A 24,301-nucleotide genomic window follows, 5' to 3' on the forward strand; every position below is an offset into this window, starting at 1 on the left:
GAGGAAGGAGGGGTGGGTAGAGAAGCAGATTGGCGCTTCTCCTGTGTGCTCTGGCTGGGAATCGAACCCGGGACTCCTGCACACCAGGCTGACGCTCTACCACTGAGCCAACTGGCCAGGGCCTGGATGGTGCTCTTAAGAACTGGACAGCCACAGTACCTATGAGCTACCAGCGGCAGGAATGATGCTTACAAGTCACACCTTTATTACTGGAACCTGGAGCTTTTAAGTCTGTTCTTCTAAAAGATAAAAGAATATTATCATTCTTTATTCTTGTTCTTTTCAAATAATACTGTAGAACTATAATCTGACCCAAAAGCTATAGTCTCATATAAAATCTAAATTTTAATGTATTTATTTATTTTATAGAGAAAGGGGAGGAAGAGAGAGAAACACTTGATTTGTTGTTCCACTTATATATCCATTCACTGGTTGATTCTTAAATGTGCCCTGACTGGGGATTGAACCCACAACCTCAGTACATTGGGGTGATTCTCTAACCAACTGAGCTACCTGGCCAGTGCTTATTGATACCAGTAAAAAACGTGCCTTAAACTTCTGAAAAATTAAAAAATAATACCATGAGTGAAATCAGTACATAAGGCAGGGACACCCCCAAACCCTTTAAGCATTTTTTCTCCACTAAAGGTGAATAATGTTCCTCCCAACCCTCCTGTCCATAAAAAAAAGAGTAAAAAGATACAGGAATTTTTGTATGCTGTGTTTTAAAACATGTATAAATATCAGTGAATTACATTACCTAAGGCTTAGATTATTTTCTTTAAACAGGTCGTGGTCTTGTCACGCACAAGCCGTGCTGAAGATAATAAATTACAGAGAAGAAGAGAAGTCATTCAGTCGTCGTATTAGTCATTTGTTCTTCCATAAAGAAAATGATTGGGGATTTTCCAATTTTATGGCCTGGAGTGTAAGTAACAGTGGATTTAGCCTCGATAATCTGCACATCAGTCTGTGTTCCCTTGAATTTCTTATTCTTCAAAGCCTTCTCTTCATTTTAGAATCAAAATGTTTAAGTTGAACAGGTATCTGTATATGGTTTTTTGTTTTTTCCTAGCTAAGCTTTTAGCAGCCAACAGGACTCAAGTCCCAACATTTTGTCATACATTATAAGCTAGTTATAATAGTAGCTTTTCTGATAGGTAAATTTTCTTTAAAAGAATAGCACCAGTTGAGGTCCTTCCTTCAGTCAGATTGTAGTACGGGGTGGTTTTATGTACCTTCATGAATTCTCAAGTCAGTTCATGTTGGCTGCCTTTCGCATAACATTCTTGGGAACGTCTTGCTCAATTCTCCTAGCCTGAATTCTCTGGAACCTTCCCAGTGTTGCTCTAATAAGGAGACACTAATCTCTCGATTTCCACGCTATGGTGTTGCACCCCCAATGCCTCCAGATGCCTCCTTTTGTTCAGGCGACACTGTTTAAAGCAAACCAGAACACTGTAAAACTAGAAGCATAATTTGGGTGTTTGAAAAGTAGTATGTTAATCTCTTAAGTATGGGACACTAGGGTAAAAGTGAGCATTCGTGTGATCTTATGCAAGTTGGACTTTTTTTTTTTAATAGGAAGTGACTGATCCTGAGAAAGGATTTATAGATGATGACAAAGTGACTTTTGAAGTCTTTGTACAGGCGGATGCTCCCCATGGAGTTGCGTAAGTTTTTCTTTAATTGGGTGCTATTAAGAAATGTGTTTTGTTCTGAAGAGAGGGCAGCATTTGCATATAATCAGAGATGCATGTATTCCACAGATAGGCACCCTCTCTGTGCTTGCCACTAGGCACACGTGGAACACACAGACATGTATGCCAGACCCTGCTGTGCACTAGGAATATAATTACATGGTCAACAAGAGAGCCTTGGGGTTTGTAAATAACTACAGCAGGAGCCGCTCTGTTTTTATTTTGAAGAGGTCAGGGACGTACAAATCAGGGAGTGATATCAATGCATGGTGATGGGGGTACCAGTGAGCGGGTGAAGTAGTGAGTGGGGTACCACAGAGCTGAGAGGAGGGTCAGAGGATGCTTCTGCCTCTGTCCGTTGGTCCAGGAAGGCCCATGTGCAAAGGAGGTTTTGGCCTTAAAGAATGTCTTGTGTTACTGGTTGATAAGAAGGGTGGTGGAATTGGGGTGAGGAGAACGACATGGGTAAAGGCACCGGCAGGCAAGTTTGGGATTGGGCAGAACAACAGGACAGTGAAGAGCGGAACTGAAGACTAGTGGTGACTTGAGGTCAGGTTGTAGAAGACCAGCAAACTCTGTAAGACCCAGAGTGAAACAGTAGCATGCTATCTAGGAAGAAGTTAAGTGCCAGGTCCCAATCTCTTGCTTGCGTTACTCTGTTACATGGCCCTTCTTTTGGGCAAGAGCTCATCAGTTGGCCTTGATGGAATGAGGCAGAGAACAATGGGGTGGCCATCATGGAGCTGTTCCTTAGTTTGGGTCCTGGCTAATGTGGCCGAGGGGTGGCACTGGGGATTTTTTTTAAAAGCAAATATTGTTTATTAGCTTTATGTTAATTGGGCTGATATAGGAGGAATCGGGCTTTTCTTAAGTGGCCTTTTCAAAACATACACTTATGTTGTAGTCTAGTATCAGAAGTGGGGGCTAAAGCAAGGTATTTCTAATTAAATTTTTTGTGGGGGTTTTTTCTCTTCGTTTTAAGAACTTTTTCCTATGTGTCTTGACTTAGAAAGCAGATTGGGTTTCCCAGTCTTTCCAATCAAAACAGACTTAATTGGTTCAGCCACAAAACTTATTCAACCATTAATACCTATCTTTATGATTTTATAGTTTTTAAATTAGCCATCTATAATTTAGGATTCTTGCATTTTCTTGCTGATTTTAAAAAATAATTTTTACACACACATGTGAGTTTTAACTGGGGCCATTTAACACTCCTGAGTGTGTTTGCAAGGCCATGGACTAACACCTGTATTCCGAGTACTGTTGACTCTCTCACAGTAAATGTCTCCTGTCATACTTAGTGGCGATCATGAGTGTTTATGTGTTCGTATTATATCTATATACAGATGGAGGTGGGGACGTTGTTCTGCTTTCTAATGGTATTCTCTTCATCTTCCTGTTATTATGGGGGTTAAGGGGTGGCAGATGGGACTTTCCACTCAGAGAACATCTGCCTTTTCTCCGAACCTCTACCAAAATAGAAAACTAAAGAGAAAAGCTCTAGATGTTTGAAAGTCTGCGACAGCACTTGCCAGCATACATGTTTGTCTTTTCCTGGGTAGGTGACTATGGAAAAGAGGGGTCTCAGCTGTTTTTATTTCTTGCTAACTTCATTTTACCGTTGTATGTATGTAATAGAACTACACTGGGAGTCAGTTTGATATCAGTATACAGAGTTTAATTCAGGTCTGAGCGCTGATCTTGGGAAATGATGACAGTACCATCAGCAGACAGTGTTTTAAGCTGCTTCTCGAATCCTGGGGTTGAATTAGCCCTGGTCCATGCACTTGGGTGGAGAATCAAAGACCATTGTAGGGAACCCTGTGATAAGAACTCTTGTCCTTGGAGTTCTTAGTGCCATGGGCCTGACAATGAGTTATTAACTTGGAGGGTGATTGGCTTTCATTCCTGTGTCTGGATGGTGGGAAATAGCAGTGAAGTGTTGGCCGCCACGCTGACATGTAGTCGAATCGCTCCACACACGTTGCAGAAGCAAGGAAGTGTCCTGTGCAGTTTTCCCTCAACCTCAAACTGATCTTGTAGGTGGGATTCAAAGAAGCACACGGGCTATGTCGGTTTAAAGAATCAGGGAGCGACTTGTTACATGAACAGCCTGCTGCAGACTTTATTTTTCACAAATCAACTACGAAAGGTAAATGGATGGTATTTCTCTCCTCAACCTTCCACCCACCCTTTTCTCTCAAATGTTAAGAAACAAGCAAAGTCTTCGCACCAAACTTTGCCTTGTCTTCTCCCCATACCATAGTGCTGTCTCCAGAGAGGGCCGCCATCGTATGCTTGTGTATATATTGATTCCTCGGTGTTTGGACACTTACTGGGGTTATCAGAAGTTCACTACAGCTAACGGTCCTAACTTTGAGCTAGAAATAATATGGGTTTGATTTAAATATGAAAGCCACTAGCAACATGTGAAAAGTTATTTGATCATTTGGAAAACCACTGGTTGTGCAATGTGCAATCTTAATTTTCACCTATTATAGGTAAAACTTACTTCTGTAAGACTAGTTAAACCAGACTGACCTCCCTTGAATCTAATGTAGGAGACAGAGTCTTGTACTTGAGAATGTCGGATGGGCAGCGTGGAGCAGTGCAGGCTACACGGACTCCTGGTTGTGGGGCACCGTGGGCTGGTGTGCTGGCTTTCCTTCTGTGTTTGCACTGTTCTCCAAGTGAATTGCTGTGCTAGGGTATGTCCTGGGATAGCTGAATGTGGGTCTTTTCAGTAGCATTTGTTTCATTAAATATTTGTCAAAAAAGTAATGTTAAGTTTTAAAGTGATGCTCTAAGAAGTATGTAATAAAAGTGGTTCTCTTTGGATGATGAGCCATAGGTAATTAAAAAGAAAAAAAATTTTTTTTTGCTTTCTCTTATTTTCTAGATTGTTGCTAAAGACTTTCATGATTTTAAAAAAAGGAACTTTTTGTCCTATTTAAGGGATAATTAAAGCACCTAACTAAAACTACATTAGCCATTATTATATTAGAAATGGTATTTTCACATCCAATTTCATTTTTATTTCTTGATTCTTTTAGGCCGTGTACATGATGCCAACAGAGGGTGATGATTCATCCAAAAGTGTCCCTTTAGCATTACAGAGAGTGTTCTATGAATTACAGCACAGCGATAAGCCCGTAGGAACAAAAAAGCTCACGAAATCATTTGGGTATGTATTAGAAATGCACCTTCCCGTTCTGCTGCTCCCTTGAAGGATGGGTTTATTCCTGGAAGAATGCAAGCATAGTGTAGGCATTTACTTATGTCAGAGTGTTTTCTTTATTGTATTTTCTTTGATCTCTTTGGATATAGCGGGCTTGGTGTTAGAATTTTGGTTGAGAAATCACCAATTAAAAGCTTTACCTGCCAAATAAACAGCACATACAGTTTTTAAATCATGGCATACACAACCTCCCCTTGTTAAGTTGTTTAGAACAAGATAAAGTTGTGAACATTTGAGTGTCCTGATAAAAACTCAATTTATCTGCGAATTATAATTTTGAAAATAATCTCAGAAAATGAATTTAGGAATAATGGCCGATTATACAATTTTGTTTTTAATCTAAGCTGCTTGTTAATTTGTTCTTAGTTGAAATTTGGAAGTTTCGATATAAACGTCCGTTTTATTTTTCCAAGGTGGGAAACTTTAGATAGCTTCATGCAACATGATGTTCAAGAGCTATGTCGAGTGGTAAGTTGTAAACTATAATTGTATTCTACTGACATTAAATATTTTGAAGCACTGTCAGACGCTGTTACCAGTAAAACCTCAAACCTACTTCGTGTCACCGCAATTCAGATATGCCCATTTTTGTTCAGGACCAAAAGTAGACTAAAAGGAAAGAGCAGCATCTATCTAGTTTAAAAGCCAGGAAGAATGAAAAAAAAATTATTTGAGAGGGAAGAAAGTATGAGGGGAAAATTTAATTAAGTAGTAGGTAGTTTAATGTGTTAGATTGCGATATCTACTTGAGTTGTTAATAAAGAAATTACAGATTGGCTTACGTAGTAGCTGTCCTGACACCCTGCTTCACTTGAGGACAGTGAATTCTGTCATTATCCTGCAGCATCCAGACCCCTCCTCTGAGCAGAAGGTCACCCCTCTGTGTGGGTGACTCTCCCTCAAACCAGCTTTAGTCACTAGCAGATTCCCATTCTTGCAGTTGTGATGAAAGACGCAAACACACACACAACATGAAATGGCTATTCAAGGTGATTGGCTGGGCAAGGTGTGTTTTCTTTTTTGCAGCACTAGCTGGATTGAATCCAGTTCATTAAATATCCATGGACAAACCAGTCAATCCTGTTGACAGGCTCAACCTCATTAATCTCTTGGTGTGGACCAATACGAGTTAAGTTTAGTGCTCAATTTACATGCTTTTCCACAGAGGTAAAATGAATATAAAAAATGCTTCTAAAGGCACTACAGATTACTAATTCATTCAGAAGGCTGTATATAGAGGGTTAATCTCAACTGTTGCATGTAGATATTTTTGTAAATATCCAACCAAGAAGATTTTGTATGTTTTTGATAATTGCATGCCAAAGGTCATAATATTTATAGTCTAGAATTTCTTTGACCATTGAGATTTCCTACTCGTTACAAATTACTGTATATGAATTAAGCATAACATTTTCTTAAAACCAAAACTTTCTCTTCCAGCTGCTTGATAATGTGGAAAATAAGATGAAAGGCACGTGTGTAGAGGGCACCATACCTAAGTTATTCAGAGGCAAAATGGTGGTATGTGATTCTCACTTTTAACAAATGACTTAAAAAGATTTAAAAATGCTAACCCTTTGCTGATTGGTAATCCGTGCGCCTTTTCTCCCTCGTTTGCAGTCCTATATCCAGTGTAAAGAGGTGGATTATCGATCTGATCGAAGGGAAGATTATTATGACATCCAGCTGAGCATCAAGGGAAAGAAAAACAGTAAGTTTGTGCGATCAGTGTCCTGCTGACGTTCTGATAAGTCTGTTAGGGTTTTAGTGCTTCACTTTCGCAAGTGCTTTTTATGGAACTATAGCACATGGAACACTGCCCCGATGATGCCTGTGCAGCTCACCGAGTGACACCGGTCCTGCCGAGGCCCTTGTCAGCCCGTGCATCCTAGTTTCTAATGGCCCGGTACATGTTACGCTTGCATGTTGTAAGTATTTATGTAGGATGGTAGTGTCTTTCTCTCTTATTTAGCTCAGCGGTAGGACTGTAGTTCATGTATGTTATAGAAATAAATTCGTCATTTTCATTGGCTGACAGTGTTCCAGTTTGGGAATATATTAGAAGAGTTTTGAAACCATTTTTTCATGGTGATTATCTGTGTTGTTTTCAGTATGAGGCTGTTAGGCGTAAGCTCCTTGGTCATGCTTATTTTTGTCTCTGGTACACTTCTTTTTGCATTTATGGTGAGTGGGATTGCTGGTTCACAAGCTGCACATACATATGTTGAACCTTTACTAGATAAAACCAGCAAGCTTCCTCCTAAGCATGTGTTAGAGCTGGCAGTTATCAGACTGTGAACATTATGATGGCAGTAGGATGCTGTCTTGGTTCTAAATTACATTTCTTTGAAGTTCTGAGATTGTCACTTTTTCAAATACTTGTTGGCAATTTCAGTATCTTTCTGAACATGACGTAATGCAGTTAATAATGACTTAATGTCCTAGTTTATAAGTTCTGTTGCCTGTGTGATTTCTGAGTCTGTTTCTTTGTGTTATCTTTGCTTTTGACATGGGCTGTATTTTCCAGCTTAGCTGTATGTTTGGTCACCTTTTATTGGATGCCAGCTGTTGTGATTTTGATCTTGTTGGGTGTTGACTGTTCTTGGCCTTCTTTCTGAAGCCTAATTAGTTTCATTGGCAATAATTGTTTTTTCTTGGGGCTTGCTTTTCAGCTTTGTCAGGTGGGAGCACAACAGTTTTCAATTCAGGGTTAATTTGTCTCCACAACTGAGGCCGCACCTTTCTGAATATTGAGCCTGAAGTCCTTTGTCTTATGGGACTTCTCCACTGTGGCAGGAGGAAGCACAGACTGGTCCTAGGCTGGTGTAAGCTCTGGGGACCGTCCCCCCATCCCTGTGGCTCTTCCCAGCCCCAGATCATTTCCTCTCTGTACTGATGACTGGAATCGGCACTCCCTGGAGGCTCCAGGAGGAGCCCCTGAGAGCCCCCAGAGCTCTCTCCTGTCCAGCTTCCTTTCCTTGGGCACTCTGTCCTACGGAATCACACTGCCTTGGGCCCCTTACTCTCGTAGGGAACACTCTGGGCCCTCTTTCTCTTCCCTGCGCCGCAGCCTGGAAACGGTGCCCCAGCTGGGACTTAAAGGGCCCTCTCAGGGGCCACTGCTCTGCACTGCCTGTGGTCCAGTGTAGACAGTGCTGCTTTCTGTGTCCACTGCAGGGGACTAAGTCCGGGTCCTGCTCCTCTCTCCCTGCTGGAGCAGGCATGCTTCCTGAACTGCAGGTGCTAGTTCTGGGGGGCCGGCTGAGGTCATTCCCCCAGAGTGAGGCTGACCTTCTCACTCTTCTAATGCCGTCATTTATTCCACAGAATTTTGTAAGTTTAGTGATCATCATTGTATCACTCTTTGTAATTTGTGTCCTAAGAATACCTGCCTTGAAGTCAGGATATTATCTGCTATTGTTTTATCTTTTCTATTTATGTGCAACCCACTTGGAATAGGTTTTTTGCATGTGATAGGATGTCAAGATTGATATCCACATGCATATTAAGGGGATCCATCACATTTTCCTCATTGTTCTGCAGTGCAGTTTAATTGATAATTATAAGATATTTAAAGTGCACGTTGTGATTATTTGATATATGTCTACCTTTTGGAAGGATTACTTTCTTCTAATTAATGAACACATACATCATTTCATATATTTCACCCCCCCCCCCCTTTTTTTTGCAGAGACCATTTAAGTTCTGTTCTCAGCACATTTCAGTTGTACGCGCCTATGCTAACCACGGCACCGTGTCACGTTAGCTCCTCAGACCTTGTTCCTGCGATGGCTGAGAGTCTGTGCCCTGGTCTGCCCCTCCCTGCGCCCCTCCCTGCGCCCCACATCTCTCCTCATGCTGTGCTCTGTCTTCATCATTGTAGCTTCATCAGTGTTTTGGTCACAATTTGTTCCTTGATTCCTGTTAAAGTTTTTAGAGTGTTGACTCCATATTACCATTTGTGAGACCCTTAGGAAGCCATACCAGTGTCCTAAGAGTTCACACTTGAGCTGTTAGTGGAAGTAATACGGCACCGTAATCAAAGCTTTCCTGATAACTTTTTTTCTTTCTCTCTTTGAAGTATTTGAATCATTTGTGGATTATGTGGCCGTAGAACAACTAGATGGTGACAACAAGTATGACGCCGGGGAGCATGGCTTGCAGGTAACTTGGAAATTTTGTGCCAGTGTCCTGCTATAGCTTTTCACTTTCTTCTCACATCTTATGCTTAATTGTGAACTAATAGTTACTCACAGCTTTTCATATGCTGCTGGTATTCAGAACTTAGAGAATTTCCTTTCTTAGTCTGGACGTTCTGTTTTAGAGAGCACTAGCGTGACTCTAGTGTGACCCTGCCTCTCCCACCAGACGTTCCCGGCATGTTCCAATCTTGCTGAAATGCTCTTGCTTTCATTACTTCATAAAATAAGTTGCGGTCAACTAAACTTGCATTTCTTTTTCAATGTTCAGGAAGCAGAGAAAGGTGTGAAATTCCTCACATTGCCACCAGTGTTACATCTACAACTGATGAGATTTATGTATGACCCTCAGACGGACCAAAATATCAAGATCAATGATAGGTAATCCAGAATGGGGTGTGGAAGCTAAGATTTAATTATCACCTGGGTTTTTATGGGGTTAGTCTTTGTGCTTTGTGTAGTCTTTATATGTATCTGATTTATTTAAGATTCCCTTCTACCTACATGTCCAAGAATTACAGTGGTACCTTGAGATACGAACAGACCAACATAGGAATTTTTTAAGATACAAGCTTGACTCGTCCCGTATTTTTGTTTGAGATCCGAGTGAAATTCCGAGATACTAGTTGTGGTTCGGAAGCTGCCGCTAGTTGGCGCTCTGCCACACGGGTCCAGTATCAGCAGTTTGATATACGAGTTGACTGACTTATGAGCTAAGTTACAGAACAAGTTAAATTCATATCTCGAGGTAACACTGTAATTTTAAAGGGATACCTGAAGTTTTGAGGCTGCTCCTTTTGTAGCTCTGCCTTGAACCCTACCGCTTTGCACTGTGGCAGATGGGGTCTGTGAGGGAGGGTCCTCCTGAGATGGTCCCTCAGACTTGGGATTTGAATGCTGTTGTATTTGGTCAAACAGGGGTCTCCCATATATTGGGAGTATCTTGGTTGGTGTTGACTTGTAGAACATTGCAGTATTCAAGAATTCTGAAGTATGTGTGCCTGTGCCCCATTCGAGGGGTTTTCCAGATTTTTAAAATACAAAATATAAGAATGATACTACATACACTTTAGTGTAGAATACAGATTTTTTTAATCCTGATTAGTGTGAGCACCAGCTTTGTACAGGGTAGAAGTTGGTCAGTCACACTTCAGACTTGAGGGGAAAACGTAACCCAGTCTGATTACTTGTCACCAGCTGGGTCCTTGCTCACCCACTGTTACACTTCACTATCTCCACTAGATCCCCCAGACAGGCAGCCCACAGACTACGTCCTACCTGCTGGTGTGTTTTGTTGGGTCCTTAACTTGGTTTTGTTTCTATTTTTATTGGAACTAGTTGCCAACATTAAAAAATTACACAATTTCCCATAAAAGTCCAGATTTCTGGCATCTTTTATGAATTCAGAACTTTTGGCAACACTGGGCCAGAATTTTTCTAGCAGTGGGGTGGGCGAGCGCCCGGCTGCCCCTTCGGGGTCCGTGCGCATCTCTGCCCGGCCCTCACCGCCCGCCTCTCCCCTCCTGCCTCTGACAGCGCTCTGATCAGCACTGGTTCAGGTTTATGGAGGCAGCCATTTAAAAACAAGTTGAGTTCAGGGGATGTCTTTAGAAATCGGTGTGTGGAGTTCTTTTGTACATGTTCTCCTTCTCCAACTCTGATTTTTCCACATTTCTCCAACCTCCAGGATAGCTTTGTGGTCTCATCCTGCACTATCAGAATCATTTCATTGAATTATTTACGTCCTAGAAAAGTCACAGTTCACATTTATCATAGCACTGGTTGTGTTGTTCTAGGCATTTTTCTCATATCTAGCTTTAAATTTTGTAGTGACATATAAACTGTTTGTTCTAACAAGTAGGAGCTGCCTCAAGTTTATAGGGCCTCTAAAGTCAAATTCATATTTCCCTTTCTAAATAAACATGAGCCAGTAAATTAGAAGGCCTAACAGTAAATAAAGCTGGAAAGTGAATTAATTTACTTATAAGTGAAACCTGAATTTCTTTTAAAAATTTTTTCTTAATAGGTTTGAATTCCCTGAACAGTTACCACTTGATGAATTTTTGCAAAAAACAGACCCTAAGGACCCTGCAAATTATATTCTTCACGCAGTCCTGGTTCATAGTGGAGATAATCATGGTGGACATTATGTGGTTTATCTAAACCCCAAAGGGGATGGCAAAGTAAGTGCTGGGTGGGGCGGGGGCGGAGCAGGCGTGGTGCTGGGTGTGGGGACTGTGCTGGCACTCAGCCTCACCATTTCCTGATCCTGCCTGCTGGCCTTAGTGAAGGGTTCCTCCCTGGCCTCTGGCTTACCTGTATGTTCTCATTTATTCATTGCTGCTACTTTCAAGGCAAATAGTACATTAGTGGTTATACTGTATATGTGGGTCTCTCTGTTCGTATTGAATGTTGGACCTCACAGAATTCCATTACATCTAATACAAGGTGCTTCCTTTCCGCTTACAAGTTACAACAGACTAATCAAGTGCAGTGGGCAGGGCAGGCAGCACTGATTGCATGGTACTCCACACGACTCATTGTCCACACCAGGGATCCCCAAACGTTTTACACAGGGGGCCAGTTCACTGTCCCTCAGACCGTTGGGGGGGTGGACTATAAAAAAAACTATGAACAAATCCCTATGCATACTGCACATATCTTATTTTAAAGTAAAAAAACAAAACGGGAACAAATATATTTAAAGTAAAGAACAAGTAAATTTAAATCAATAAACTGACCAGTATTTCAATGGGAACTATGGGCCTGCTTTTGGCTAATGAGATGGTCAATGTGTTCCTCTCACTGACCACAAATGAAAGAATTGCCCCTTCCGGAAGTGCGGTGGGGGCCGGATAAATGGCCTCAGGAGGCCGCATGCGGGCTGTAGTTTGGGGACCCCGGTCCACACTCTAAGGTTGCATCTCTTCCTCTTCCATGTGCATCTCATCACATCATCTTCCCCAAGGGGGTTAGGTGAGGGTTGTGGGGGTCTGCACCTGTAGCATAGGGCCAGGGAGCAGCTCCGCTAAGCCAGACAGACCTGTATGAACCTTGAACTGAGGCTGAGTGCCCCTTAAAATGACTTGGTCCATGACGAAGAGATTGGAAGAGAACTACGCAGAAGCAGCTCTTTTTCTGGTCAGGCCCTTACTTGCTGTGATTATATGTCAGGAGGTAGGAGAAAAATGTCCCATTTAATTTTATTAACCACGTCATAAAATTTGAATTTTATTAGCTGAGTTGGGTGCACTCTGCATGGCTTTTTTCATCCTGTAACAGGTTGTAGTATTACTGGGTTGAACCTGAATTGAAATGGTTGAGTGGATTACAGAAATTGCCAGTGGATGAACATTAGCAGTTCCTTGAATGTGGAACGAGATGGGCAGAGGGACGGTGGGGCTTGCTCAGAGGGACCCCAAGGCAGAGCCTGGCCCAGCACTGCGTTTGGGGGTGGGGGTTGTGTGCTTCCCGGGGCGCTGCCTTGCTGCTGACATCTCGCTGCTCTCCATCCAGTGGTGTAAATTTGACGATGACGTGGTGTCGAGGTGTACGAAAGAGGAAGCAATCGAGCACAATTACGGGGGCCACGACGACGACCTCTCCGTCCGGCACTGCACGAACGCGTACATGTTGGTTTATATCAGGGAGTCCAAGCTGAGTGAGTAGAGCCGGTCTTTTATGCTCTGCACTGTGGTTAGTTCTGTAGTTGTCCCATGAATCACTGCTGTGATGTTTTAGGCCACGATACAGTGGGCCTTGGTATGTCTCCTGTCCAGACACATGTTCTGCTTACTGTGCCTTATTTACAACATCTGGAAGCAGGATAGATTGGGTTTGTGGGCTTTGATGTGGATTCTTGGCATCAAGTAATTTCCCTTTACTAGATTGCTAAATTAATGAGGATATAAAATTGGGACCTTTTAAGGGGGGAGAGTAGAACCTGACAAAGGTGACTGAAGATGCATTTTCCGTGCAGGTGAGGTGTTACAAGCTGTCACCGACCATGATATTCCTCAGCAGCTGGTGGAGCGATTACAAGAAGAGAAAAGGATCGAGGCCCAGAAGCGGAAGGAGAGGCAAGAAGCCCATCTCTACATGCAAGTGCAGGTCAGTCCCAGCCTCCCAGGACCCTGTGTGGTTGGGGCCCTGGGCCTGCTGAGTGCTACACTGCTATGAGGGCTGGTACAAACATGGGCTTGTTGCTGGCAGAGCAGGATTGCTTTGGGCAGCCCCTTGAGCATTTTTAACTGAGGGACTGTGGGCCAGTTCCCTTACCTTTTGGAATATATACTCCAGTTCAGGGTACAGACTTAGATGTGAGAAGTACTCAGGCCAGCACAGAGCAACAATACATTAGAGCAGTGGTCCCCAACCTTTTTTGGGCCACGGACCGGTTTAATGTCAGAAAATATTTTCATGGACCGGCCTTTAGGGTGGGACGGATAAATGTATCACGTGACTGAGACAAGCGTCAAGAGTGAGTCTTAGATGTAACAGAGGGAATCTGGTCATTTTTAAAAAATAAAACATCATTCAGACTTAAATATAAATAAAACAGAAATAATGTAAGTTATTTATTCTTTCTCTGCGGACCGGTACCAAATGGCCCACAGACTGGTACCAGTCTGCGGCCCGGGGGTTGGGGACCACTGCATTAGAGTATTTATAAAAGGTGTGGAGGGGGTTAGAGGGTTGCAGGACTCAATGGAAGGGTGCACAGGAAGGGAGAGGTCATCTAGAAGTGGAACCCAGGTGGGTAGGGGGCAGTGGCACATTAGGCCTCCTGACACCCAGGAGGAGAAGGCTGGCCGGAGTCAGCAGTGAGGTGAATTTCCAGATGTTCTGGTTCATGATTCAGTTGCGATATTAGGAAACAATGAAACATCCTTTTAACAAATTACTTGGGAAATGATGCCTTGGGCACATCCTGTCTTTCTAATATTTGGTGATCACCATATGATGGATTTCTATACAGTAGATAACAGTAGCTGCATGAAAATGTAGCTTTTTGCCTTTTCTAAATAAATATTTTGATTTAGTTATTAGTTTTGAAACTTTTCTCCTTGGGTCTTCTGAAAAAGGTTTGTGAAAACAAGACTAGTTAGCATTTTACTATTTGAACTTTTTCTTGATGAGCATGGTCTCATTTTATTTTGTATGTCAGTTCTGTATTTTTGTGCATATTTTCAGATAGTTGCAGAGGACCAGTTTTGTGGCCACCAAGGAAATGATATGTACGATGAAGAAAAAGTGAAGTACACTGTGTTCAAAGTATTGAAAAATTCCTCGCTCGCTGAATTTGTCCAGAACCTCTCTCAGACCATGGTGAGTGCCAGGTGCTCTGCTGATGTTTATTTTGACTTCCATGTTCCAGCCCCTTCTTTAGAATTGGCCGCGGCAGTACCTTTGGGGTAGGTGCTGTGTCTGGGCCTGAGCAGTGAAGTGAGTGACCTGACCTCATGTCCTTTGGGTTGTGCCTGTGTCTGCCCTTTGACTTAATCTTTAACTGAATCTGCCATGAAGGAAGTTGGATGTGAACATGAAACTCCCCTTATACCCTCCCCCCTTTTTCTTCTTTTTTGGTAAAATGGACAGGAATTGGAATATTAGTGATCCTGCGGGCAGTTTACTGTTGCCCAAATCAGCAAGGAGAGATGTTGTTACGATTTTTTTCCTTAAGAGAATTAAAATATGAACTGATTTAGTTTTTATTATTTTTTTAAATTTTATTTATTCACTTTAGAGAGGAGAGACAGAGAGAAGGGGGAGAGGAGCTGGAAGCATCAACTCCCATATGTGCCTTGACCAGGCAAGCCCAGGGTTTCGAACCGGCGACCTCAGCATTTCCAGGTCGACGGTTTATCCACTGCGCCACCACAGGTCAGGCAAATATGAACTGATTTAGTTTTAATGGATTTAAATTTTAAAATGTTTCCCCAGGGATTTCCACAAGATCAAATTCGGTTATGGCCCATGCAAGCCAGGAGCAATGGAACCAAACGACCAGCGATGTTAGACAACGAGGCAGATGGCAATAAGACAGTGAGTGTTGCTGACAGTTACATGCCTCAGTGTGCTCTGCTGTTGGAGCAGCAGCCTGTCTCCCCTTTGCTCCAGTTAGATATGTTTTCTTCAGTACAGGAGTATAGTGTTTTATTCTCACTTCACCATTAAAATTTTTTAAAATTGACATATCTTTTGGAAATAGATGATTGAACTCAGTGATAATGAAAACCCTTGGACAATATTCCTGGAAACAGTTGATCCGGAGCTGGCAGCTAGTGGAGCAACATTACCCAAGTTTGATAAAGATCGTAAGTGCCCACCAAATACCCGACCACCTTCAGGGCTGTTGTGTTGGATTCCTGGACCATCGTTCTAAACACACAGGGTTAAGCGTTATTTCCTTGCAAATAAATCTTATTACATCCAAAAATGCATATTAAACCCCTGTCATGGTCAAGGTGCCTTGATGAAGCCGCTTAGAGCTGAGCCATGGGTTGTAGGGTCCTGGGAGGAGTGGAGGAAATAGTATTGTTGAGTCACCATGTTCCCTCTTCAGTCCTGGCATCCATGTTTACTGATCACATTGGTCTTTTATCTATTGGACTGATCTTAGAGGGCAGGGTCTGCAGACTTGCCGTCAACAGCAAGTTGATTCTTGAATAATATGGACTTGAAATTCATGGGCCTACTTTTTTTTTTTTTTTTGGTGGCAGAGACAGTCAGAGAGGGTCAGACAGGAAGGGAGAGAGATGAGAAACATCAATTCTTCGTTGTGGCTCCTTAGTTGTTCATTGATTGATTTCTCATATGTGCCTTGACCAGGGGGCCTACAGCAGACCACGTGACCCCTTGCTTGAGCCAGCAACCTTGGGCTCAAGCTGGTGAGCTTTTGCTCAAACCAGATGAGCCTGCACTCAAGCTGGTGCCCTCAGGGGTTTCGAACCTGGGTCCTCCACATCCTGCGCCACCGCCTGGTCAGGCTCATGGGCCTACTTTTAAAAATAAATACTGTGTATTTTTTCTTTTTTATGATTTCCGTAATAACTTTTTCTCTAGCTTACTTTATTGGAAGAATATAGTGTATAATACATAAACATACAAACAATGGGGCCTTCCGTCAACAGTATGCTGTTAGTCAAGTTTCTGGGGAGTCAAAAGATATACATGGATTTTTTTACTTCTGGGGGGGGTGTCCCCTCATCTCCACATTATTAAGAGTCAACTATATTTCAAGCATTGTGGGCAGCATGATTTCTGCCGACCATTGTAGCACAAAAGTGGCCACAGAGGTGTTTAAGTGAACAGTCTGGCTGTATTCCAGCACTGTATACAAAACAGCTGGGGCAGAATTTGCCACAAGATTGCATTTTTATTCCTGTAAGCAGTCACGTTTCTAGCAAAGACATATAACCATTAACATATATTCCCATGACAGTCAGCCATCTAGTTAGTACCAGGTCTTGAACCTGGGATTCCTAAATTCACCGCCCCAATCCCATTCTCTCTGTGGCACATATGGGGAGTTCCTCGGGTGTGGATGTTTGGAGTGATGCTCCAGTTACCGCTTGTCTGGCGGTAACTTTCAGTTAAGTGCAGTAAGCTGTCATTTAGGGGCATACATAAGTTCACTGTTACTGTCTTTTTTTAACAGTGTACTGAGTCTTAAGATCCTAATAAAACTTTTTTATGAACCTTGTAGATGATGTGATGTTATTTTTAAAGATGTATGATCCCAAAACACGGAGCTTGAATTACTGTGGGCACATCTACACGCCAATATCCTGTAAAATACGTAAGTCCAACTGTGCTCACCTTCTGAGTTGGTTCTGCTACAGTCTCAGTGTATCACAGCTTTGGATTCTCTTTTTCTCCCAGGTGACTTGCTCCCGATTATGTGTGACAGAGCAGGATTTAGCCAAGACACTAGCCTTATCCTCTATGAGGTTTGGATGGTTTATTCTTCTGTAATTAGTATATTGTTACTAGTTTGTAGAGGGTTTTTGTTGCTTGGTTTGCTAACCTGAATTTGTTACGTATAATGTCTGTAGCTAAGGTGACCTCAGGGTGAGGATCACATTTGTAGATTTGTTATTTTTACCAGTTGAGGATTGATTAGTGATTATTGCATCTTTATGGACATTAATATTTCCCATTAGCATTTTAACTTACTAAAAAATATGGGGCGGATAGAATTGGGTGTAGAGAAAATACATAGTATGGTTATATTAAGCATTACAGATGTTGCTTTGTTGTAACTATTTTATTTCTGTTATTCTAGGAAGTTAAGCCGAATCTTACAGAGAGAATTCAAGACTATGACGTATCTCTTGATAAAGCCCTCGATGAACTAATGGATGGTGATATTATAGTGTTTCAGAAGTACGTATTTTTTAAAAGATTTTATCACTTTATACTAATGTCAGAAGTTTCTTTCCTAAGTCCTATAACAGAAAACAAAAATGTGTCTAGATCTGGAGTCCCGCCTTGTTTGAAGGACCTCGCAATGCTGACAGAAGTGGGTTATCTCTGGGTTTTGAAATTAGGGGTGGTGAGCATTTTCATCATTTAAAGCTCTGATTTCCTAAAACGTCTACAGTGAGCATGATAATTGTTAACAGAAGTCTTTATGAAATAGTAAAATTGTTTTCCTTCCCTTAAAGCATAGGGCATTTCTTAGAATGCATCTACTTAGTTCATTGATTTAAACCAGCAGGTCTACGGCCTTGGCCTAAAAGGAGCCTGCTGTTGCCTTTTACTTGCTCTTGAAATCTGGTCTGGATGGTCCTGGTACAGGTTATGGGCAGGCTCAGAAATGCAGTGGCCAACCGCGGGGTCTACAAACTTTTGTTGTAAGGGCCAGGCAGTCAGCATTTGAGACTTAGCAACTACTGAGTGCTGCTGCCTCAGCTTGAAAGGGCGGTCCGCCAACTCCTGGTCAGAGAGCAGGCTCTACACGAGCCAGCTGTGTGGGCCCTGCACTTCACCTGGGTCCTTCCTCTTGTCTGTAGAGGAGAGGACACCGATTTTTGTATTGGGATCAAGGGCGGTGACCCTACCTTGGGCTTTGATTCATTCTACACATTGTTCTTTCTCCACCCAGAGATGACCCTGAAAATGATAATAGTGAATTACCCACCGCAAAAGAATATTTCAGAGACCTCTACCACCGTGTTGATGTCATTTTCTGTGATAAGACAATCCCTAATGATCCTGGATTTGTGGTCACGTTATCAAATAGAATGAATTATTTTCAGGTATTTGATAAATGCTCTTCTGCTTTCAGATTCCACACCAGAAAAGCCAAGTTCTTTTTAAATGCTGATGAGGCTAATGGATCTGGTTCAGGCGGAGGGGCTGGTCCCACTGTCTGAGAAAATCCCTGACTGAAGTGGGTGGGTTCTTTCCTCGGCCTCCCTCCCTCATCCGCCACCATGTCCACCTGCGCTCTTTGTCCTGAAGCCCTCTCTACTTGGCACGGTTTGCTTTCAGAGATAATAGTGGTAATAGTTTCTTTACTTCAGTTATAACATGCCAAGTGTGAAGCATTAAAAAAAAGCATCAGGAAATGAAAAATCTGTAGACTTCACCATTAAAAGTGAAAAACCCTTTACAAGTTATCTTCAGATATGCCACTCCCGTGGTGGTATGCTTTATTCCTGTTAGATAGTAAATTCCTAGAACATTTAAATTCAGGCTGCTCTTACCACATTTCTTTGAGAGCATGAAGTGGCTAATTAATGATGAAGTTTATAAGCAGATTTCAGTTTATTTCCCCAAATGGGCACCTTCCTTGCTGATTTCCGGCCCATGCCCTTCCCCCAGGTTGCAAAGACGGTTGCGCAGAGGCTCAACACAGACCCAATGTTGCTCCAGTTTTTCAAGTCTCAAGGGTAAGCCACACTCTCACTTGGTTTAGTTGTTACCGCATGCTTTTTCATAGCTCATCCAAACATTTTGGAACTAATTTTAATAAGTAGCTGGCCACATCACCTGACATGCCATTTCTTGCTTAGTTTCAGATATAGAATTGTCACCACTCATATCTTGACCACACTACTCCAAGATGGCAAAATAATTGTCAGCCTCATCTATAGTCAGACTTCCCTTTAGTTGCGTCATCAGTAAACACGTCCCCTATGTGTCCAGCTGGGTCTGTCCCAGCAGATTTCTATGTGCTGTGTCACCATTGCAGAGAACATTCAGGTGTGATAGTCAGAGGGACTTAGGACTCGGGGAAATAGGAGCATTAGAGTGGAACCCTGTGCCAGGTCCCAATTTCAAGTCTAGGTGTATAAGGCTAGTGGTTTGCTTTTGTGCTCATAGATATTTATTTTAGGCAAATAAACAAGTCACTTATTTATATGTTGTTTTCTTGTGTAGTTATAGGGATGGCCCAGGTAATCCTCTTAGACATAATTATGAAGGTACTTTAAGAGATCTTCTACAATTCTTCAAGCCTAGACAACCTAAGAAACTGTACTATCAGCAGGTATGAGTCCAAATTAATGTAACCACGGGTAATAAAGAGAAGCCTTGGGTTTTTGTGGCTGCATATCTAAATGGGTCTCTCTTTCCTTAATAGCTTAAGATGAAAATCACAGACTTTGAAAACAGGAGAAGTTTTAAGTGTATATGGTTAAACAGCCAATTTAGGGAAGAGGTAAGTTCTTTTTTTAATGGTATGAATTTTTGTTTTTATTGGAGCTTGTCTATGGTTTCTGTTTTTCCAGACCTTGACAACTAAAACAATGAAAGAGCACAGTGAGTGACAGCACGTTCGAGGTCCCCGGGCCCAGAGTCTGAGAAATTGGGACAGACATAGCCCGAGCATTGTGTCCCCTCCTGCCCCCACGTCCAAGCCCTGGGGAATGAATAGCAATGTCATGCTCCTGGAACCTCCGGGAACGCTTTTCTTACTGACGTGGATGTTTTGAGTTAGTGCCCTGCTGCTTGACCTGGGGCAGTATTTTTCTCAAACCATTTCAGGCCTGTGAGCGCAACTGGCCTCCAGGTGGGGTGGGCACTGACTGCTGGGCGCCCACTCAGGAAGGTGCTGACGTGGGTGGCGCCGTGTCTGTGCTTGTGCGTACAGAAGACGTCCAGCCACACTGTAGTCATTCTTCTAGAATGTCTGCACTGCTGGGATCCCAAGTCTTTCTCACTTTTCTTTCTCTGCCAGTTTTGAGATGGGGGACTTTGCCACATGCTATAGACGTTCACACCTGTGTGGAGTTGATGGGGCTGAAATGATTAAGCCCACTTGTGATCATGGTCTAGATTAATGAGCCTTCTTGCTCACTGCTGAGAATTGGAAAGGCTTGTAGATGATCTTTCAGGAGGGTCATTTCCTGAGAAGCTATCCTGGAAATGGCAAACTCTTGCAGTGAAGTGGCATTTCCTAAATCCCCCTCTGTATGGGCAGACCGTCTGAGTGGACTCATGTATTGGGCCGTGGTGGTGGGAGTGTGAACGAGAAAGCGGTGAGGGCTAGAGACGACTGAGGGCATCTGTGCCGGTTTCTTGCTCTCTTCAAGCAAAATTGGTTTGATACAGCAGACCCTTTATGTTTTCTTTAAAGTATTTCTTTCATCTTGTCATTTCTTAGGAAATAACACTATATCCAGACAAGCACGGGTGTGTCCGGGACCTGTTAGAAGAATGTAAAAAGGCTGTAGAGCTTGGGGAGAAGGCATCAGGGAAACTTAGGCAAGTACTGTCTGGGGTACCTGGGGCCCCGCGGGCGGTGGGCAGAGGGCGGTCCCAGCCCAGTGCTGCAGTTGTGCTGGTGAGGATTGAACACAGCCAGAACTGGGGTGCGTTGTTGCCAGACTCATCTCCGCCTATCTTTGCAGACGTTTTTAAATATTTTACAGTTAAGCCATTTTTTTCCTCCTTCTCTCCCAGTCTCCTGATATCAACTACCTATAATAAAAATGTGTGATTAGGAGTGCCAAGCAGATGAAGGATATTATTCCAGTAGAATAACTGAAACTGGGAAAGCTGCCATTGATTATATTAGAGAAACAGCTACTACTTACCCGTGTAGCCTACGTTCAGGCTGAAGCGAGAAACCTCACGTGCGATGAGCAGTTTCTGTTTCAGAGAGGAGGTTGTCCTTCTCATCACGGCGCCTTTCCACTCAGTGTCAGGACAAAACAGCCCTTGTGGCTGTTGGTTCCTAGAACGGTTTCTCTCTTGTATTGATAGAAGGAGACCTTTATTTTCTAAAGGGTGAGGGAGGAAAATATCGCAAGTCCTGCCTAGTGTGTGACTGTTGGAGGGAGATTCTCACAGTTCCAGGCGACTTGGCTTAACTGACTCTTACAGGGCCGCGTTGGAGGGGCCACCTGACCAGTGTTGTGTCTGCTCCCCTGGATGCCTGCTTTGGACATTTCAATCTGTTTAAAGAGAGAGAAGACAAGCAATTTTGATAGCATTGTAACAAGGAAACTGGCAGTCCCTGTTTTTTTTCATATGAATTTGTATTTTTTACCCCACCCTGTTTGTACAGGCTGCTAGAAATTGTAAGCTACAAAATTATTGGTGTGCACCAAGAAGATGAACTATTAGAATGTTTATCTCCTGCGACAAGTAGGACGTTTCGAATAGAGGTAACTGCCCTGTCCTCGGCACCGCAGAGGTCTGAGCCCTGGGTGGGCGGGGCAGCTGTCAGCCGCTCAGTCAGTTGTCTCACACAGCATAAAATTTACCAGTTTAACTATTTTAAGTGGACAGTTCAGTGGCATTAAGTACATTCACACTGTTGAGCACTTGTCACCACGTTGCCACAATTTTCATCTTCCTGAACTAAAACTTCATACCCATTAATGCTCCCCCCCTCGGCCACCATGCTATCTCTGCGTCGGACTGCGCTAGGCCCTCATATAAGTAGATTCGTACCGTCTTTGTACTTAGACATTAATTTCAAGTACGGGCTCTCAGACCAGTCTTCTCAGAAGCTGGGTCCCTGTTGGTTTCTGTAGTTGCTGTGCTTCCACAGTAACTGGAAAACTCTATTATTTGGTGTCTTAAACCGGGTGTTGTCCTTAAAAACTTAGGTATCTTCTGGCTCTGAACTCTGTGTCTAAAATATGTGTCCCCAGGAAATACCTTTGGACCAGGTAGACATAGATAAGGAAAACGAGATGCTGATCACAGTGGCGCATTTCCACAAAGAGGTGTTTGGAACATTTGGAATCCCATTTTTGCTGAGGATACACCAGGTGAGACTTTGTGGTAACAGTGTTGCACCCCTTTTGGGTCAGCGTTGCTAAATCTGGTTTCCTGCCTCGGTGGGCCGACAGTTGGCTTTGGTGGCGTCCCTGTGGGCTGTGAGCACCGGGTTGTGAGCACTCTGTCCTTTCCCATCCATAGGGCGAGCATTTCCGAGAAGTCATGAAGCGGATTCAGAGTCTGCTCGACATCCAAGAGAAGGAGTTTGAGAAGGTACGCGCTTCCTGGGCTCGGAGCAGCTCAGCGGGCAGCACCTGGAGCCTCGACTAGTGAGGGGTCTCCGCTTCGCCAGAGCTGTGAGTTTTGCTGACATCCAGGACTGATGGCAGGAGTTTTCCTTTTTGTCTTTTAGTTTAAATTTGCCATTGTGATGATGGGCCGGCACCAATACATAAATGAAGATGAGTACGAAGTAAACTTGAAAGACTTTGAACCTCAGCCTGGTAAGAGCCCTCCCACAGTTTGCCTTCCATGTGAGGTTATATCTAAGAAGCAAGTGGTAAGTGGCTCGAGGTGGAGAGCCCTTGGTCAAGGGCCACCACTTCCATTTCCACAACGGGGCGACCTGGGCTTGCTCACCTCATCTGTCAAAGGGGGAACAGCAGGCCATAACCCATGAATTCTCATAAGGATTAAAGCGTGTGGCTTGCATTACACAGTGGCTAAAAAACTAAGCTCCAACATCAAGGTATGGACGGCTCTGTGTGAGTGGCCAGATCTGACAGTGTTGCATGTGGAAGCCACTAGACACTGAGTCAGGGTGTGGGTGCCCCAGCTCTGGGTGCACAAACACCCAGGAGCCCAGCCTCACTGAACCCCTGCCAGGCATCAGCTCTGCTCATGTGTTCACGTTGGCCACTCCTGGCGCGGGGTTCCTGGTACTTGTTCTGTGGTCTCATTGCCCCTCTCTCCCACCAGGTAACATGTCTCACCCTCGGCCGTGGCTAGGGCTCGACCACTTCAACAAAGCCCCAAAGAGAAGTCGCTACACTTACCTTGAAAAGGCCATTAAAATCCATAATTGACTTCCTCACCCCGTGCGTGCAAGGCGAGGACCGCGTGTGGGTGTGTGCCCCTTTTTAACAGCGAGAACTTGGTACCTGTGCGCTCTAGCGAAGTCTTCAGCAAGAGGATTTGCTGCTGGTGTTAATTTTATTTTGTTGAGGCTGTTCAGTTTGGCTTCTCTGTATCTATTGACTGCCCTTTTTGAGCAAAATGAAGGTGTTTTTATAAAGCTTGGATGCCAATGAGAGTTATTTTATTTTAACCACGATGCAAGGCACCTGTCAGCGTAATGGGGAGAAGAGGTTAGCGGGAGGCGTGGCGCTGGCGAAAGGTCTCTAGTCTGTGTCTAGTGGGCATAAGCTGCCTGGCTGCCTCGGGGTCCTGGTCCCCGCCCGCAGCTAGGCACTCTTATGTTTAGGCTCGTCTGGAGTATTTTACACTTTCAGTGACCTTTTGTGCATCTGTAAAGACAAAACAGAGACACTCACAAGCTAATAAATAGCGCTCTTTCCTTCACTGCGTGTCCTGTCGCCCCTTCCTCGGCTCTGTCCCCCGCTGCCCGGGTCTTTCTCATAAACTCGTCTCACTTCTATCAGCCACCACTGCTCTGCAGCCCATTTGCAAAGTGGATGCACTGAACACAGCCTGACAGACATGCTGGGGTCTTTATTAAATGGGAAGCACTGTTAATACAGTTAGGGTGCACTATACTGTCTTGGCACACTGAATGATCGCGAAAGTTCGTACGAGCAGGTGAAAAAAAGTTATAAATAGAATTTCCTTAAAATGGAACCTATGGAACAAAAAAATGGAGAGCCTTTTAGCAAAGAGGGCATGCTCACTAGTGGTTAGTAAGCTGTTGACTTTGTAAAAAAGTTAAAATAAAATAAAAAAACAGGAAAAATGAAATTGTA

The 24,301-nt window shown here is 43.3% G+C and overlaps 1 protein-coding gene across 1 annotated transcript in view; it reads left to right on the forward strand.

Annotated features, from left to right (window-relative positions):
* USP7 (ubiquitin specific peptidase 7) overlaps positions 1–23,903 on the forward strand; it is a 66,517-nt gene extending 42,614 nt beyond the window's left edge. Inside the window, exons 4-31 of the mRNA XM_066382644.1 lie at positions 790–928; positions 1,585–1,673; positions 3,747–3,855; positions 4,757–4,887; positions 5,355–5,409; positions 6,382–6,462; positions 6,562–6,652; positions 9,023–9,105; positions 9,412–9,521; positions 11,167–11,323; positions 12,657–12,801; positions 13,120–13,250; positions 14,334–14,468; positions 15,084–15,185; positions 15,352–15,457; positions 16,849–16,941; positions 17,025–17,092; positions 17,428–17,528; positions 18,250–18,403; positions 18,972–19,039; positions 19,530–19,638; positions 19,732–19,809; positions 20,755–20,855; positions 21,661–21,760; positions 22,253–22,372; positions 22,524–22,595; positions 22,735–22,825; positions 23,301–23,903. Of these exons, the coding sequence (XP_066238741.1) occupies positions 790–928; positions 1,585–1,673; positions 3,747–3,855; positions 4,757–4,887; positions 5,355–5,409; positions 6,382–6,462; positions 6,562–6,652; positions 9,023–9,105; positions 9,412–9,521; positions 11,167–11,323; positions 12,657–12,801; positions 13,120–13,250; positions 14,334–14,468; positions 15,084–15,185; positions 15,352–15,457; positions 16,849–16,941; positions 17,025–17,092; positions 17,428–17,528; positions 18,250–18,403; positions 18,972–19,039; positions 19,530–19,638; positions 19,732–19,809; positions 20,755–20,855; positions 21,661–21,760; positions 22,253–22,372; positions 22,524–22,595; positions 22,735–22,825; positions 23,301–23,407 (2,926 nt within the window). The 3' untranslated portion in view covers positions 23,408–23,903. The remainder of the gene's footprint in view (positions 1–789; positions 929–1,584; positions 1,674–3,746; positions 3,856–4,756; positions 4,888–5,354; positions 5,410–6,381; positions 6,463–6,561; positions 6,653–9,022; positions 9,106–9,411; positions 9,522–11,166; positions 11,324–12,656; positions 12,802–13,119; positions 13,251–14,333; positions 14,469–15,083; positions 15,186–15,351; positions 15,458–16,848; positions 16,942–17,024; positions 17,093–17,427; positions 17,529–18,249; positions 18,404–18,971; positions 19,040–19,529; positions 19,639–19,731; positions 19,810–20,754; positions 20,856–21,660; positions 21,761–22,252; positions 22,373–22,523; positions 22,596–22,734; positions 22,826–23,300) is intronic.
* The last annotated feature ends 398 nt before the right edge of the window (positions 23,904–24,301 follow it).

Source organism: Saccopteryx leptura, chromosome 4 (genome assembly GCF_036850995.1).
Source record: "Saccopteryx leptura isolate mSacLep1 chromosome 4, mSacLep1_pri_phased_curated, whole genome shotgun sequence".
Lineage (NCBI taxonomy): Eukaryota > Metazoa > Chordata > Mammalia > Chiroptera > Emballonuridae > Saccopteryx > Saccopteryx leptura.